Source organism: Typopeltis vanoorti, chromosome 16 (genome assembly GCF_054136105.1).
Source record: "Typopeltis vanoorti isolate ZY-2024b chromosome 16, IOZ_Tvanoo_1.0, whole genome shotgun sequence".
Taxonomy (NCBI): Eukaryota; Metazoa; Arthropoda; class Arachnida; order Uropygi; family Thelyphonidae; genus Typopeltis; species Typopeltis vanoorti.
Window position 1 is genome coordinate 38,756,978 of NC_143564.1, and position 14,884 is coordinate 38,771,861.

The window sequence follows — 14,884 nt, forward strand, 5'->3', positions numbered from 1 at the left end:
TTTATTCTCTTTTGGATCCATGAGATCTTCATTGCTCTTCTGCATATCAATATCTCAAAAGCATCAGTACTACTATCTTCACAACAATCCTCATATCAGAGAATGTGATTGTGAATGGAGTGCCTAATCTTCCCCTGGGTGGTGAGAATGACCATGAAGTGATCACCTGGATTGCAGCCAGTCACATGAGAACTTCAATAAAGAAGAGATAATATGTGTAGAATTACAAGGCTGATAATTATGGAAAGCTTCAGAGACAATTGGGAGCTATAGCATGGAAAGAATTAGTGAGAAGGATATAGATGCTGTATGAGCATTGATGAAGAACAATTTAAGGGTAGCAATGTGTGAATGTATTACAAAGGTGAAAAGGCTAAACAGATAGGAATAAATTGAATGAATTGAGAGATTAAGCATGAAATTGGGAAGAAAAAGGAGGAGGCACTGTTGAGGGCAACACAAGTTGTTGGTAATGAAAAGTTGCATGAAGAGTACAAACAGCACGCCAGGAAGGTGACGCATTTCGTAATGGCAGAAAAAATGTAATATAAGAACTTAGCCAATCAAGCTAAGAAAAATGCTGGTGAGTGCTTTCAAAATGTGGCAAGTAGAACCAAAAATAACTATGACAGGATGATGCTAGTTGATGATACTGGCAGATTGGTAACCAATGCAGAGGATATAGTTAAAGTATTCAATGATCAGTTTATCAGCATATTTCATTCTCATGAAGGCAACTGCAGGAGAAGCTGAAAAATGTATGGTTGAGGATGGACTGATGGTGAATGAGTAGGAAATTGAGGAATTGTGTAAACTTGATGTTAATATGGCAATAAGACTGGATGGTATATTGCCATATGTCATGAAGGAATGCTCTATGGAATTACTGGCACCTCTGCCACACCTTTTTATCATGAGTCTCAGAACAGGGCATTTCCCAAAGGAATGATGGAAGAAGGGGAAAATTGGTTCCACTTAACAAGGAGGGAAGGAGGGAATAAGACTGAGGCTACAAATTATAGGCTCATCTCTGTGTCTGGAGTTGTTATTAGAGAGGTGTTAGAGAAGTTGGTGAGGACTATGATTTCGAAATAGATTGATAATAGCAATATTCTTTATGATGGTCAGCATGGATTTCTTAAGGTGAAGTCATGTTTCAGCAATCTGCTTGCATATTACAACAAGGTGACAAATTCACTCAATAAAGGAGATGCATGTATGGTTGCACTTGGATTTTTCAAAGGCTTTTGATAGACTGCCACATGACAAGCTAGTAGCTAAATTAAAACAGATGGGATTAGGTAACAGACTAGCAAGTTGGATAGCAGATTGGCTGTCAGACAGGTTCAGCAGCTTGTGTATGGAGGAAGATTGGCATTCGTGGGGGGTCTGTTTTCAGACCATTATTGTTTAAATTATATGTTAGTAACATTGGGACTGGCTTAACTGAAGATGAACAGCTGTTTGCCGATTAAGCAAAGCTGGGAAAAAAGTTATGAGAAGTAGAGCAGACACTGTGGCCTTGTAGGAGGATCTGAACAGATTATGTGAGTGGGAAAATCAGTAAAACTATCAGTTTAATGTTGCAAAGTGCAAAGGCTTGAAATTTCGTAGGCAAGGTTGGGATGCACATTATGCAATTAATGAAGAAAATTTGAAGGACATGGAGGAAATAAAAGATATGAAAGTGATTGTGGACAGAGATTTAAAGTTTAGGGGTCACATTGCTGAAATTGTAAGAACATCAAGATTATGGCAATAATGAGGAGCACATTGACATGCTGAAGCAAAGAGATTATGGTTCTCTTGTATAAGGCTTTGATCAGGCAACATATGGACTACTGTGCACACATTTGGTTGCCTGGTTTTCTGGAGGATGTCTCAGAGAGGGAAAATAAAAGATTTACTAAGTTAGTCAGTTGTATGGGATATCAGTTACGAGGAGATATTGAGGAAATACAACTTACAGAACCTTGTGAATAGAAGAGGTGATATGATTGGGTTATATTAATTGATGAGAGGTTGTTACCAGATTAATGTGGAGAAGATTTTTCATAAAGTAGAGGGAGGCAAGGGTAAAACTAGAGGCCATCACTGCAAGCTGTATAAGGATAGTGTGAGCAGGGAAGTGAGAAGCAAGTTACGTGCATGGAAAATGATTGGTGAGTGGAATGCATTGCCTAAAAGTGTGGTGAGTGCAGAAACTGTGAGTGTGTTTAAGACACGGTTCAATGATCATTTTGCATGAGAAATTAGATCTCCCATAATGAGCCTTTTGATTCAATAGAGGTCAGATAATATCTTTTTTTGTTTATTGTTCATGTTTCTGCTCTGTAGAGAAAAGCAGACCAAATAAAACATTAATTTATTCTTAATGCAGTTTATTTTTGCTTATTTCTCTTGGAGTTGGTATATTTTTCATTCTCTTAAAGGTTGAATTCGCAACTGCTGTAATATAATAGAATGTGGGTCTATTTTTGTTCAGTGCTTTACAAAAAAGTTTTTCGTAAAATTCAGTTCAACATGAAGTGATGTTTACACTAATTATCTTAGACAATCAAAAAAGGAACATAAATTTTATGTTTTCTCTTCCTGGTATATATTTATTCATTTTATAATTTTTTAATTTTTATTTTATTTATTTTGGTTTTTCGAGAGAGATTTTCTGACTTAACATTCTCTCATTTTGCTGTATAATAAGCGCAATGAACAACAATGTTTATAACTCTCCCAAGTGGATCTGGCAGTGATGCAATTATTTTTTAATTGCTAGAAATATTACAGTGATAGTCCTTGTACCTTATTTCTGACATCTACTTAAAAAACGTTTTGAAAGAGTTTCATATTTATTGCATGAACAAAAAAATGTGAAAATCTTCTCATTATGATAATGCATCAAGACTACTTTTAGGCTTGTTTTGGAATAAATGATAAACATCTTTCTATTCAATAACTTAATTTCTTCAAAAAAAAAAAAAAAAAAAGTCCAATGTCATGGCAGTAACAAACTCCATACTTTTATATGAAAATGTAAAGGTAGGAGTTTTGGTCCTATTTTAAAAGCAGAAATGTTTATTCCTGGTGTTAATAACTCCACTGCTCAACATGAGATTGGAGCAGTTCAGATGGCTGTTTAGATAAATTCAGATCTCTAAACTTACCAATAATTCCTTCTATTCAATCAGGTGAGGTTTGTTGATAACTTTATAAACTAACACCTTCCTATCCATACCAGAAACAAAAAGGTCTGCCATTTCTGAAATATTTTGCAATTATAGAGTAGGAGCTGGATGGTCTCAAGAGTGAAGTGCTATTCTTATAGCAAATTCCAGGGTGTGATATCAAATGCTTTGTTTTACAGAGAAAATCCAGAAACATCCAAAATGAGAAGTAACAATCTGACACACGAAAATTTGTTCTCTTATAAATCATGGGCACTTCATAAATCACACTGGCTTTTTCCTATCCACTGAATCAAATTAAGTTTATAAAATGTTCAGCAATTGAGAGGTCCAATTTTTAACTTCCTTATTTCACATCCAAAGCAATAAAAGCAGACTTTACCTCAGTATTTACTAGAGTAGGGTTATTTCAATGCTTGACACTTTTAAATCATACACATAACTATAAAAGTAATCCTTGTTTTACAAATTCTATCTTTTAAATGTGGTGTAATTTAGGAAAAGAAAAAAAAAATCTAAGTTCAAAGATATGAATGCAAGTAAAAATTCTAACAAAGTATGTTACAGTGTTCTTAATATGAAGGCATGGAGGATGCTGTAACAAAATTTCATCCTGAAATTATTTATTTGTTTTAATAGTTGGTATGCTTTTACAATTTAAATAAATAATTTATAATTTTAACAATTCATGATGATAAAATAGTGTAAAATCTACAAAAAACACACATATCTGTATTTAATAAATAAATAAATAAATAAATAATACGAGGGGGGGTCTGAAAAGTTCTGATATAACAGTTGCTTTAATATCATTTTTGTTCTAGGTGTTTATCAGAACTTTCCAACCCCCCTCATAATAATAAGTTCATGATTTTTGTTTGTTATTACTATTAAAGATTCAGAGTTTGTCTCTCAAGTAACACGAGAATTGCTAAACATTTTTAAAATATATATATATATATGTGAACTTTCTATAATGGATATGTTGCAGGTAGCATGGATTTTCCATAACGTATGTGGGCTTTTGTAATATATGTATACTTCTTATTAATGTGTTGTAACATAATGTGAGTAATTGTTAAAGGCATCAATCTCTCTCTCGATCAGTTTTCGCTTCCAGAAGAGTTAATGTAAATAATAAATTGTTTTTTTTTTTTTTAATTCAGCGTTTGATTTAAATATATAGGTAATGTGAGGGGGGGGGGGGAGTGCAGATTTGAAAAACTCTTCATTTATTTACTAAAAGTAAAGACTTGTACAACTGGGTATCTATTAGGGTTTTCATTTCATTATATAGAATAATAATAATAAATACACCATACAACTGTTTCTTTAAAATTCTGATTTAATATGTCAAAATAAACTTACAAAGTCACTTCATCCATAACTACACGTGACGTTTCTTTTTTGTTTGTTTGTTTATTTTTGATTATGTTATTTTTTTGTGGATAATATCACCTTGCGAGAAAATAATTACCCATTCTGCACAGCACGCAATGATAAAATCCAATGCATATACTTAAGAAGTACATTCCAATTTACGATTACTACGTACGGCCACCATGATTCCCAACCGAAGCGCCGCTATGCAAATAGAAAAACCACTATAATAGAATAAACTAATCAATATAAACTGTCATTTATCTCATCTCATCTTCCTTCCCCTCTGGTCGAGGGTTTATTAATCATCGGACCTCAGACCGTTCACAGGATATTAAGGTGGTCAGCCCTAAGCTCCGGTGTATCCTATGACTGTAGTATTGAGTTCTCAAAGCTGGTTTGCCTACTTTGAGGGATGAAAAACCCCAGGATAAACTGGAGTGAAAAACTCTACTGTCCACGCCCAAGATCGGCTAACTTGGCTATTGCTGAGGAAGATCCTTCAGCTCCTCAAGTCACCCACGGGAATCGAACCTAGGACACTCCTCCCCAGAAATATTGGTTGCGAAGCGCATAGCCGCTAGGCTAACAGCGCGGAAACTGTCATTTATACCAAGTAATATACTTAATCAATTAATTTAATTTAATCTAATCTAATTTAAAAGTTTAAAATGTTTTCTAAAGTTATTCTTTCCATCGAAATCGATGTTAATTTAATGCCTTCACATCGCACAATGATATTTTTTCTAGCAAAAACGCCAGAGGAGTCATACTTGTATGGAAAGCTGAGCATGAAAAACACTGGCTCTGCAAACTAAACTCAACCCCAGATAATTCTATAGATATGATGCAAGTAAAAGAAATAATGAATATGAAAGAATAACTCTACTGGATGCAAATTGAGTATGGGTGACAAATGCAAAAGAGGTTGTTCATCTAATGAATGCCCATTTTGCTAAAAGCTATCAACATGGTGTATGCAACATTGAACTCACTGCTACCACTTCACTGGGTGAAAAGACTCAGCTGTATGAGGAGGAGGTATTAGAGATATTGCACAGAGTGAACAAGAATTCAGCAATAGGAACAGATGGAATATCAACACGAGGGCACCAGGCTAAATAATTTGAGTCTCAGAACAGGGAATATTCCACAGGAGTGGAAAGAATATATGATAATCCCATTGCACAAGGGTGGTGCAAAGACCGATGTATCCAACTATCGACCAATCAGTATCTCAGGAATGGTGGTGAAAATTTTGGAAAAGTTGGTCAGGGCTCACTTTCAAAGGGGTTGAAAGAGAATATCTAATTTGCGATGAACACCATGGATTTGCAAATGGAAGGTAATTTTTTAGCAACGTTTTCACGTTCTATAAAATGTAACCATTGAGGTGGACAAGAAGAATAGATACACCAGGAGAATAGACACTTTTCGATTTTGCTAAGGCTTTTGACAGAATGCAGCATGGAAGACTGTTAAATAAATTGGAGAATATGGATTGATTTATAAAACATTTGCTTGGGAGAGCCTGTGTAGCTCAGTAGAAGTGGAGCTTGCACTCTACAGCGCTTGACCACACGATGAAAGGCGTTCGAATCTAGTCGCCGACTAGAGGAACTGTTTCTAAGCCTTTTTTCGACCGGTTCCAGAGTTAGTCGATCCTTGGCAAGAGCTAGCGGGTTTTCCTCACGGAAACTCGGGTTTATCGTCCGTAAATTCAAGAAACCCGTAGACTTCCTGAAGGTTTCTCATACTACTAATACTACTACTACTACTACAAATAATAATAATAATAATAATAATAATAATAATAATAATAATAATAATAATAACAGATCTCGGTGTTGGTGGCTCAGTGGAAGTCCTCAGTGCTAAACCGCACGAAGAAAAACTGTCACGAGTTCGGACTGTTCTATCGAACGGTTTCCTAATTAGTCGAGCTCTGGCACGGATAATCAGGTTTTTTCTCCCGCAAATTGGCTTTAACATCCCTAAACTCAAGAAAATTGACCAGAGAACCCACTCTATTTTCAGACATCAAAAAATATATATATATTGTGTTAGGGTTAGGTAGCACGATATAGGAAACTTGTTAGCCATCTCTTCACTGCATTCCACTTAATTAATAATGGCCTTCAGCCAGCTATCTCTGATTGGCTACCAATGGGGATTGAGCTTCCCACTCAGTCTCCAGAAGTTAGATAGGACTTAAAACAGACTCGTCTACTCCCTATACTGGAATAAAAAGGAGTTAGCTGCTTTTTTTTTTTTTTTGATAACAGTTCTGTTGAGAAGGCGAAAGACAGTAACGTTATATTTGCAAAAGCATCAGTTGAAACTACTGAAAACGGTCTTCCATGAAGATTTCAATTCAACACATGGGAACAAGAGTATATATGGAAATTCAGCATGAATAAATAATTATATTAATTTATTTAATACAAAAATCAGTTAACACCTTATAGGGATTAGCCATGGTCATTTTAGCCCTATCTATCTTTTGGATAGATAGATAGGACCCTGTGCGGGCAGTTCCATCCTTAATGGTAACCAATCAGAGATAGCTGGTCCAAGACTGTCACTAGTTTTAAGCAGCATCCAGTAAAGAAACGGCAAACAAGCGTTTTGACGAAAAGCCCTTTGCCCATGGCGGAGTTCAACTAACTGAGGAACCGTTCGAAGAAATGTTTAGAAAAAACTCATTCATTCGGCAACTAGAACTGAACCTAGGTTGTTTTTTAGTCAAACTAGGGCTGAGGAGAAAAACAGCACTTTTTCCACAGAGCTACATAGGCTTGCTATTTACAGAGTTGTAGAATTTAAAGTGCAGAGTCATTCTAAATTAATGTCGGGATTTCCTTGGCCTATAATTTTCAAACCAGAAAGAACAAAATAAAACTGCTTACAGAATATGAAAGTGCAGCTCAAAGAATTTAATTTGGCAAATCAGGGCATTGATGTCTGGGAGATTATATGATGTCATACCTTCAAAAGCGTTAAGCAATGTGTGTAATTTGGTCTTTCGAAACAAAGTCCGTTATCACAACTCAATATCATTACAGAACTCAGTATGGAAAACACCCACCTTTAGATAATGCTATCCGACATTGTTTAAAGTAATTTTAAGAGACTGGTAGTGTTCAGCACCAAAAATGTGCGGAAAGACCGAGCACTTTGAAGGAAGATGTTCTGTGAATCCTGGAAGTATTTTATGGAAGCCTAAAAAATCAACTAGACGAAAATTTTTGCAGTTAGGTGTACCAACAATGCCTGTTTGGAGGGTTGGTAATAACCGCCCTCAACTCCATGCTTAACAAACAGCAGATTGTGCAGGCTTTACAGTAGGATATTAAACTCCGCCATTTACAATTTGTACAAAACGTTTTGTCCAAAGTCGGAGCTGATGAAAATTACCTTTGTAGATGGATTTTTAGTGATGAAGCATCGTCATAACTGCAGAATATGGGGATTACAAAACCCTTATGCCATTCAAGTATTCGAAAGATATAGTCCAAAGGTGAATGTCTGGTGTGCATTATCATGTTCAAAAGTTTTGGGACCCTTTTTATTTGCGGAAAAAACAGTGGCAGCGGTGAACTATCTGGACATGCTACAACTCTATCTCTTACCCCAGTTGGAAGATCATCAGTTAAATGTAGTGTTCTAGCATAATGGAGAACTGCCACATTGGGCTCTTATTGTCTGAAAATTTCTTGACATGCAATTTTTTGGGTGTTGGGTTGGGTGTGGTGCGCCGATTTCCTGACCTCCGCGCACACCTAATATTATGCCAATCGATTTCGTCCTGTGAGGATATGTCAAGGACAGTGTTTATCAGAACCCTGTAACCACTCACTCTCGATGAACTGAAGACCACAATAGTTGCTGCAATAGAAACCCTTACACTTCAAATGATGGAGAACACTTGGAGGGAAACTAATTAACCTTGAACATCTCCCATGTCACAAAGGGCACACAGATTGAAGTTGTTTAGCATTCTCCAGTATTAATTCTATAGGTAATAAAACTTTCTGAGTCACACTTTCTTATTCTGTAATCAGTTTAATTTTCTTTTTCTGGTTTGAAAATTATAGAACACGGAAACCCGACAATAATTTAGAATCGCCCTGAATATCGTTTTAAGTCCTTGTGGAGCGCCATTAATGATCCAAATGATGCGAAACTTTGTAGAAACATTTTGTGCGTCATGAGGAAAATATATCTGAGGGAAGTGGTTCTAAACGTCACCACCAGATGGCGTTTAAAATGCTTGGAATTTGCACATCGCACAACCGACAGGAGCCAGTAGAGGTTTCAAAAAATAGACACGGGATTTTCTCTTCATTCTAGTTGAGAATGAAGAGAAATCCACAGTTATGGTAGCAAACGGCATAACCTTGCCCCAATGCGCTTTGCCCGTGAAGCTGCACAACTTAAATAATTGCAATGCTGTTACTGCATTCTGTAAGTTTACTTGCATGAACAAATGTCGAAGAGGTCCATTAACTCCATGTACTCTGCTACGAATGATTAGTCGTTTTGAGGAAACGGGATCCTTGGGAGTGATCTGGCATAGGGCGCAAACCAATCATTTCACAACAAGTGAATGAAGTTGCTACTGACATTGTGGAGGAGGCCTTGAATAACTGCATTGGTTCCTGCAATGCACGTTTTGTATCTGAATCATGATTTTGTATTGGATCATGTGCCTTACCCAATGGTTTGGTTAATTCTACTGAAGATTCTGCATTTCTGACCATTCAAGATAACCCTGACACGATTTTCCCCTGCAGGACTGTGAAAATTTACTGACATTTGCTTTAACATTCCTTGTTCCAGTCGAGGAAGATTCCACATGGCAGTGGATGATACTCTGAAGAGATGAGGCACTTTAACCCGAACGGCGCTGTGAATATCTACAACTGCCGGTTTCATGCGGGCTACACAAAACACACATGAAATCTCACGAATTCCTTTGCATTCACCTAAAGCTATTCTGATGATGGTTTACAGGTGCGTTTATTATTGGACTATTCTTCTTTCAAGACATTCGCTAGTTAGGTCCTGTGACCTAATCAGTTACTACTGAGAGGTGTCACGATATGATAAACAATTCTGTTGGGCCACAGCTACATCAACGCCTGTGCATGGATTTACTCATTTTCGTGCAGGATGGGGGCCCCCTCCACAAATCGATCGATTTGTATAGGAGGTTCTTCGAAAACATTTCACGGAAGCCAGAGTGATCAGACATGCGAGACCACCTTGTTCACCTAATTTGAAGTCCTGTGACTTCTACCGCTGTGGATTGACAGGGTTTATTGGGATCATCTTGACAACTTCCCAACTCTGAAAGATAGCATAACGCATCATGTAATCAACATGAGTCTCGAAGCTGTGTTTTGCCATTGAGCAAAGTGTGCAAAGGATGCAGTTTGTAGCATATCAAGAAGGGCAGCACATTGAAAAATACAGCCCGTAAATGCATAATGGAAGTTAATATAAATGTTATTTATGCTTGTGTCGGTTTTCTCCTTCTCACAATTTGAATCACTGGTGCACAACCAGGCCTTAAACAGGGATACTTCAATTTTGGTCATCCTGTCTTTTATTTCATTATTCTTTGTACACTGAAATCTGGATATGCATATGCACTAAAGACTTGTTTCTTTCCTAAGAGAGTTTGCAAAGGTGTTAAACCTTAACATTGGAAACTGCTGGACACACAAGCGCCACTCGTAGCCAACCCAGATATATGGCTCAAAATTATCAGTGACTTTACTTGGCATCCGATGAAGAGTATGCAAAAAAACTGACGCAATATCGTGGTCTATTACTCTAATACTACATGTTGTCTTAAATACTGTGAGTTCTGCAATCGATTATCTTAAGATGAGGTATTAAATATCCAAATTTAGGGGAGGAAACCCTAGTTGACTGTATCAGAAGTTGATTTATACGGGTCACTCGAAGAAAAGTTTAGAAATCTAGTGTCTGCGAGTAGAATCGACCTTAAAAGGCTTTCTTTTGGCATCGTTGAAGGAATGACACAAACCTTATTTCCAGCCCGCCCAAAGGCCTGGGTCCGGAGAAGTAATAGATTTTAGGAGATAACAAATTCCTTGACGCTGGATAATAAATTATGTATGTTCTGAAAGTCATCTGCAAGGAGGGGATAGGAGATTAGAATTCCATAGTGGAATTCTAATCGTAGATGCCAGCAGTTAAAGACGTATAGCTGAAGAGCAATGAAAGAGGACAACTTGCTAAGATTTAGAGTTGTCTTATTTCAAGACCATTATGTTGAACAGATGGCCACACAACTGCCTCTCTCTCTCTCTCTCTCTCTTTCTCTTCCCTGTAAAGGCGTAATACATTGATAGCCATCAGCCTATACATTAATGAAGAAGACTGGAATGGAAATTAGCTACCCTACCTTTCTTCAAAAATTTACTTGTGCCTAAAAGAGCTTCTGGTTTTCCCATTGGGTGTAAAAGATATTAGATGAAACTTTTTTTTTTCTTAATTTTTTTTCTTAAATATGGAGATTGAACTGCCCACTCAGCCTCCACAAGTTAGACAGGGTAAAACGGCACCGCCTACTCCCTATACGGGAACAAATAGGCATTAGCTGATTTTTTTTCTGAATTATTTTATTTTGGATGAGAATTTTTCTGATGAATGTCACTGATATGCACACACACACACACACACACACACACACACACACACACACACACACACACACACACACACACACACACACACACACACACACACACACACACACACACAGTGTATGAATTACCCTCTGTATATAGCTGGCCATTATGCAAAACATTAAAATGGCATCAATTGTCTGCCATACTCTTCACAGGATGGCATTTAAAATCATTCTTTGATTTGCTAAGGTTGAAAATTGATTTTCGCTCAATCTTCAAAAGTTAGATAGCGTTAAAACGGCCTTGCCTCTTTTGCTGGATAAAAGGCAGTAGCTGATTTGCACTGTATTTCTATTTGAATTCTTTCTTTATATTTCATTCTTTAATCGCATTACTACTAGTATCCTATCTTTTCAGGGGTCATAACAGGCACTTAAGCGTCCAGAACCTTTCCAAGTATTCTTGGACCAGCCATCAGAGCAGCATTATCATGTGCCTATCCCCTACAATTCTGAATATCATTTCGACCGTTTTCTAATTTTTACAAAAGCATAGTTGAAATATTCTAGGCGGTTTTACCTTTTGTTTCAATGAAATCAACAAATGATTCCACAACCTTCACTTTATTTCCATCAATCATAACGTAGCGTAAAATTTAACTCGTTTGGTCTTTATCAGAAATATCAGGGGGTACTGTCGAATATCATAGAAAAATACTTTGCTTCTTTTACTTGTCCGATAACTTTCTTACTTTTTCTCTCAAAATTTCTATAAACTCGTTCTGAATAGTAGGCGACATATAGGATTTAGCAAACTTTTTTCCCAGCTTAATTCTTAGAATATGTTCATGTAGCACTGAATTATATTTTGCCAAGAAATAAACTAATTCTAAAAAATTTCCTCTATTTTCTGTTGATTCAGGTTTATCATGAGTCTCGTAATGATTTCCTTCTCGGTGACTCCGTAAAGCCAAATTTTGTTTAGCTAGGAATCTAATGATATCTAACAATCATGAAAGTATCTCCCTCCACTTCGTTTTCAACTTGTTCTTTTTCCTCTTTATCAATTGTTGCTCCACGTCGGATTCTAATTTACAACTCCTTCCATTGTGTGAAAGATCGAATATGGGCTCCACTAGATTCATGGTCGAATATTTTAGGATTAAGTTTCCACCACATGTTGAATCCATCTGCAGAATCAAATTTTGAATGACTTCTGTCTGCAACAGAAGCAGTAAAGAGCTTTCTTGCTAGGAGAGTACACCAACCATGACTACAACATTTTTTCATTATTTGGCAGAGTTCGAAAAAAACCACTCTCTTGTAAGTTTTCTGTTTTGTCCTTTCATTGCCGCACCCTCACGAATCACTTCACCAAAATCACAATCTAGATATTGAACCACAGACGCACTTTGACGTATCAGTAAGATCAGTATGTCATCGTTAATCATAAATCGACCGTAGTACCCACAATATTTCAGACAGAAAACATATCTTGTTAGGGTTAGGTACCAAGCGATGGTAGCATTTGTTTACCAGCCTCTTCATCGGCGGCTGTTATAATCAGTGATAGACATGAGCCAGCTATCTCTGATTGGCTACCGGTGGAGACTGAACTGCCCACTCAGTTTCCACAAGCTAGATAGGGTATAAAGACCTCGCCTACTCCCTATAAGCACCTGGAAAAAATACACAATTTCCACAGAACTATCGGCCCATTAGCCTTCTATCATGTCTAGGCAAAATAGCCGAACGCGCTATACTAACACGGATCCAAGAGGCAACAGATAACAACCACGTCATACAAGAACAATTCGGATTCAGAAAACAGCATTCTACAACTCTCCAAATTTACAGAATTATCGAATACATTATCCAAGGCTATGAATGGCACCAACACTCTAGCACAGTCTTCCTGGACATAACGCAAGCACTGGACAGAATTTGGCATCATGGTCTAATTTTTAAACTACACCAAATAGGAATCCCAATACCACTAGTTCTGCTCATAAAATCTTATCTCAGTAACAGAAAATTTAAAATAAAACTGAATGGAATCAGATCCACAGAAAGGAAAGTCATGGCAGGAGAACCACAAGGCTCTCTGCTATCTCCCCTACTCTTCTCCATATACATGGCGGAACTCCCCAAGTTATCCCCATCCATCACCGCTCTTTATGCCGACGACACAATTATCATAGCCAGATCCCTCCGTCCACATTTGGCCACAAACAAGCTACAGAGAGCAGTCAACGAATTGGAGAACTGGTACACGAAATGGCGCATTGCCATCAATCCAGGAAAAAGCTCAGCATTACTTTTTACCAGACGTAAAGCAGAATCGAACACAAGCATACAAATGTTTGGAAAAATCATCCCTTGGCAAAACTCTACCAAATATCTGGGAGTTCATCTTGATAAACGGCTAAACTTCAAGACACACATAAATACTATCTCCACTAAAGCAAGTCAGACTATAGCTCAGCTATATCCACTTTTGAATAGGAACAGCTTCCTAAATAAACACAACAAAATTCTTCTCTACAAATCAGTCATAAGACCCCAGCTAACTTACGCCTCACCGACCTGGGCAGGCACAAACACAGCTCAAAGCAACATCAACAGATTACAGACAATCCAGAACAAATGCCTCGGAATGGCATTTAATGCCCCTTGGTTCATGAGAAACCTCCAGTTACACCAAGAAGCTAACCTTCCAGATATCAAGACCTACATGACAGGCATAACAGAAAAATTCTTCGCACTCACAGACAATCACCCAAATCAGCTAATTCGACAGGCAGCGGACTAAGAACCCTCAGATCGATTCAAACACAAAAAACCAAAATCTGCCATTGCAAGAGACAGTTAATACAGCTTACAATGCTCACAATGAGCGGGTAAATTACCCACAATAATCCTCTCACACACAAGCCAAAATCAGATGAAGGGATAAAGAGTCAAGGACTTGGTCCATCTCCCAAAGAAGTTCAAAGTTCAATAAGCAGTCGTGTAGCTAGAGCTTTAGCCGCCCTCTTAATACACACGAAAAATATTACATGAAGTCAAAACGACGTATGCGAAAATAAATAAAAACATTATGTTTATTTTTGAAGTAAAACTTTAATTTCAACATTCTAAAATATTATTTTTCTTGCTTTTCTGTTATCAAAATCGTCGATGACATTGGCGAAGTCTATTTCATAGTAATATAGGTAATTCTTAATCAATTTTATTTAGAAAAACTCCTCTTACAACTAGCAACACGTACAGCAATTATGAGGAAATTCGCAGTAGTATTACAATATTTGAAAATGAGTTCTCGAGACTGTATTTTAGAATTAACTGCAAAAGTTCAAAAAAGTTCAAAGTGCCGTCAGGGATGGACCGCCTCCGTAGCTACGCCTCTGCCTATAAGGGAATAAAAGAAGTTAGCAGATTTATTTTTTATTTTATAATGATCTTCCTTCACAGGGCCTGATGTCTTGCAAGCTAACGGGATGCTATGTAGATCTTTCATGAAGAAAACAATTGTATAACACCATAATGATTTGCACAGAATCCCAGTCTAAAACAACAGAACGCTGCTTTTTTATTTTTTCTTCCTTTTTCCCTCTTTTATTTTGCGATGTTCGAGGGTTTTCTATTTATTTAACCG

At 37.1% G+C, this 14,884-nt stretch overlaps 2 protein-coding genes across 2 annotated transcripts in view; both read right to left on the reverse strand.

The window, feature by feature from the left end:
* tweek (transmembrane protein KIAA1109 homolog tweek) overlaps positions 1–4,713 on the reverse strand; it is a 1,221,702-nt gene extending 1,216,989 nt beyond the window's left edge. Inside the window, 1 exon segment of the mRNA XM_090406645.1 lies at positions 4,551–4,713. Coding sequence (XP_090262771.1) covers positions 4,551–4,567 — 17 coding nt within the window. The 5' untranslated portion in view covers positions 4,568–4,713.
* LOC150097961 (uncharacterized) overlaps positions 4,702–14,884 on the reverse strand; it is a 52,710-nt gene continuing 42,527 nt past the window's right edge. Inside the window, exon 5 of the mRNA XM_090406646.1 lies at positions 4,702–4,786. Coding sequence (XP_090262772.1) covers positions 4,702–4,786 — 85 coding nt within the window. The remainder of the gene's footprint in view (positions 4,787–14,884) is intronic.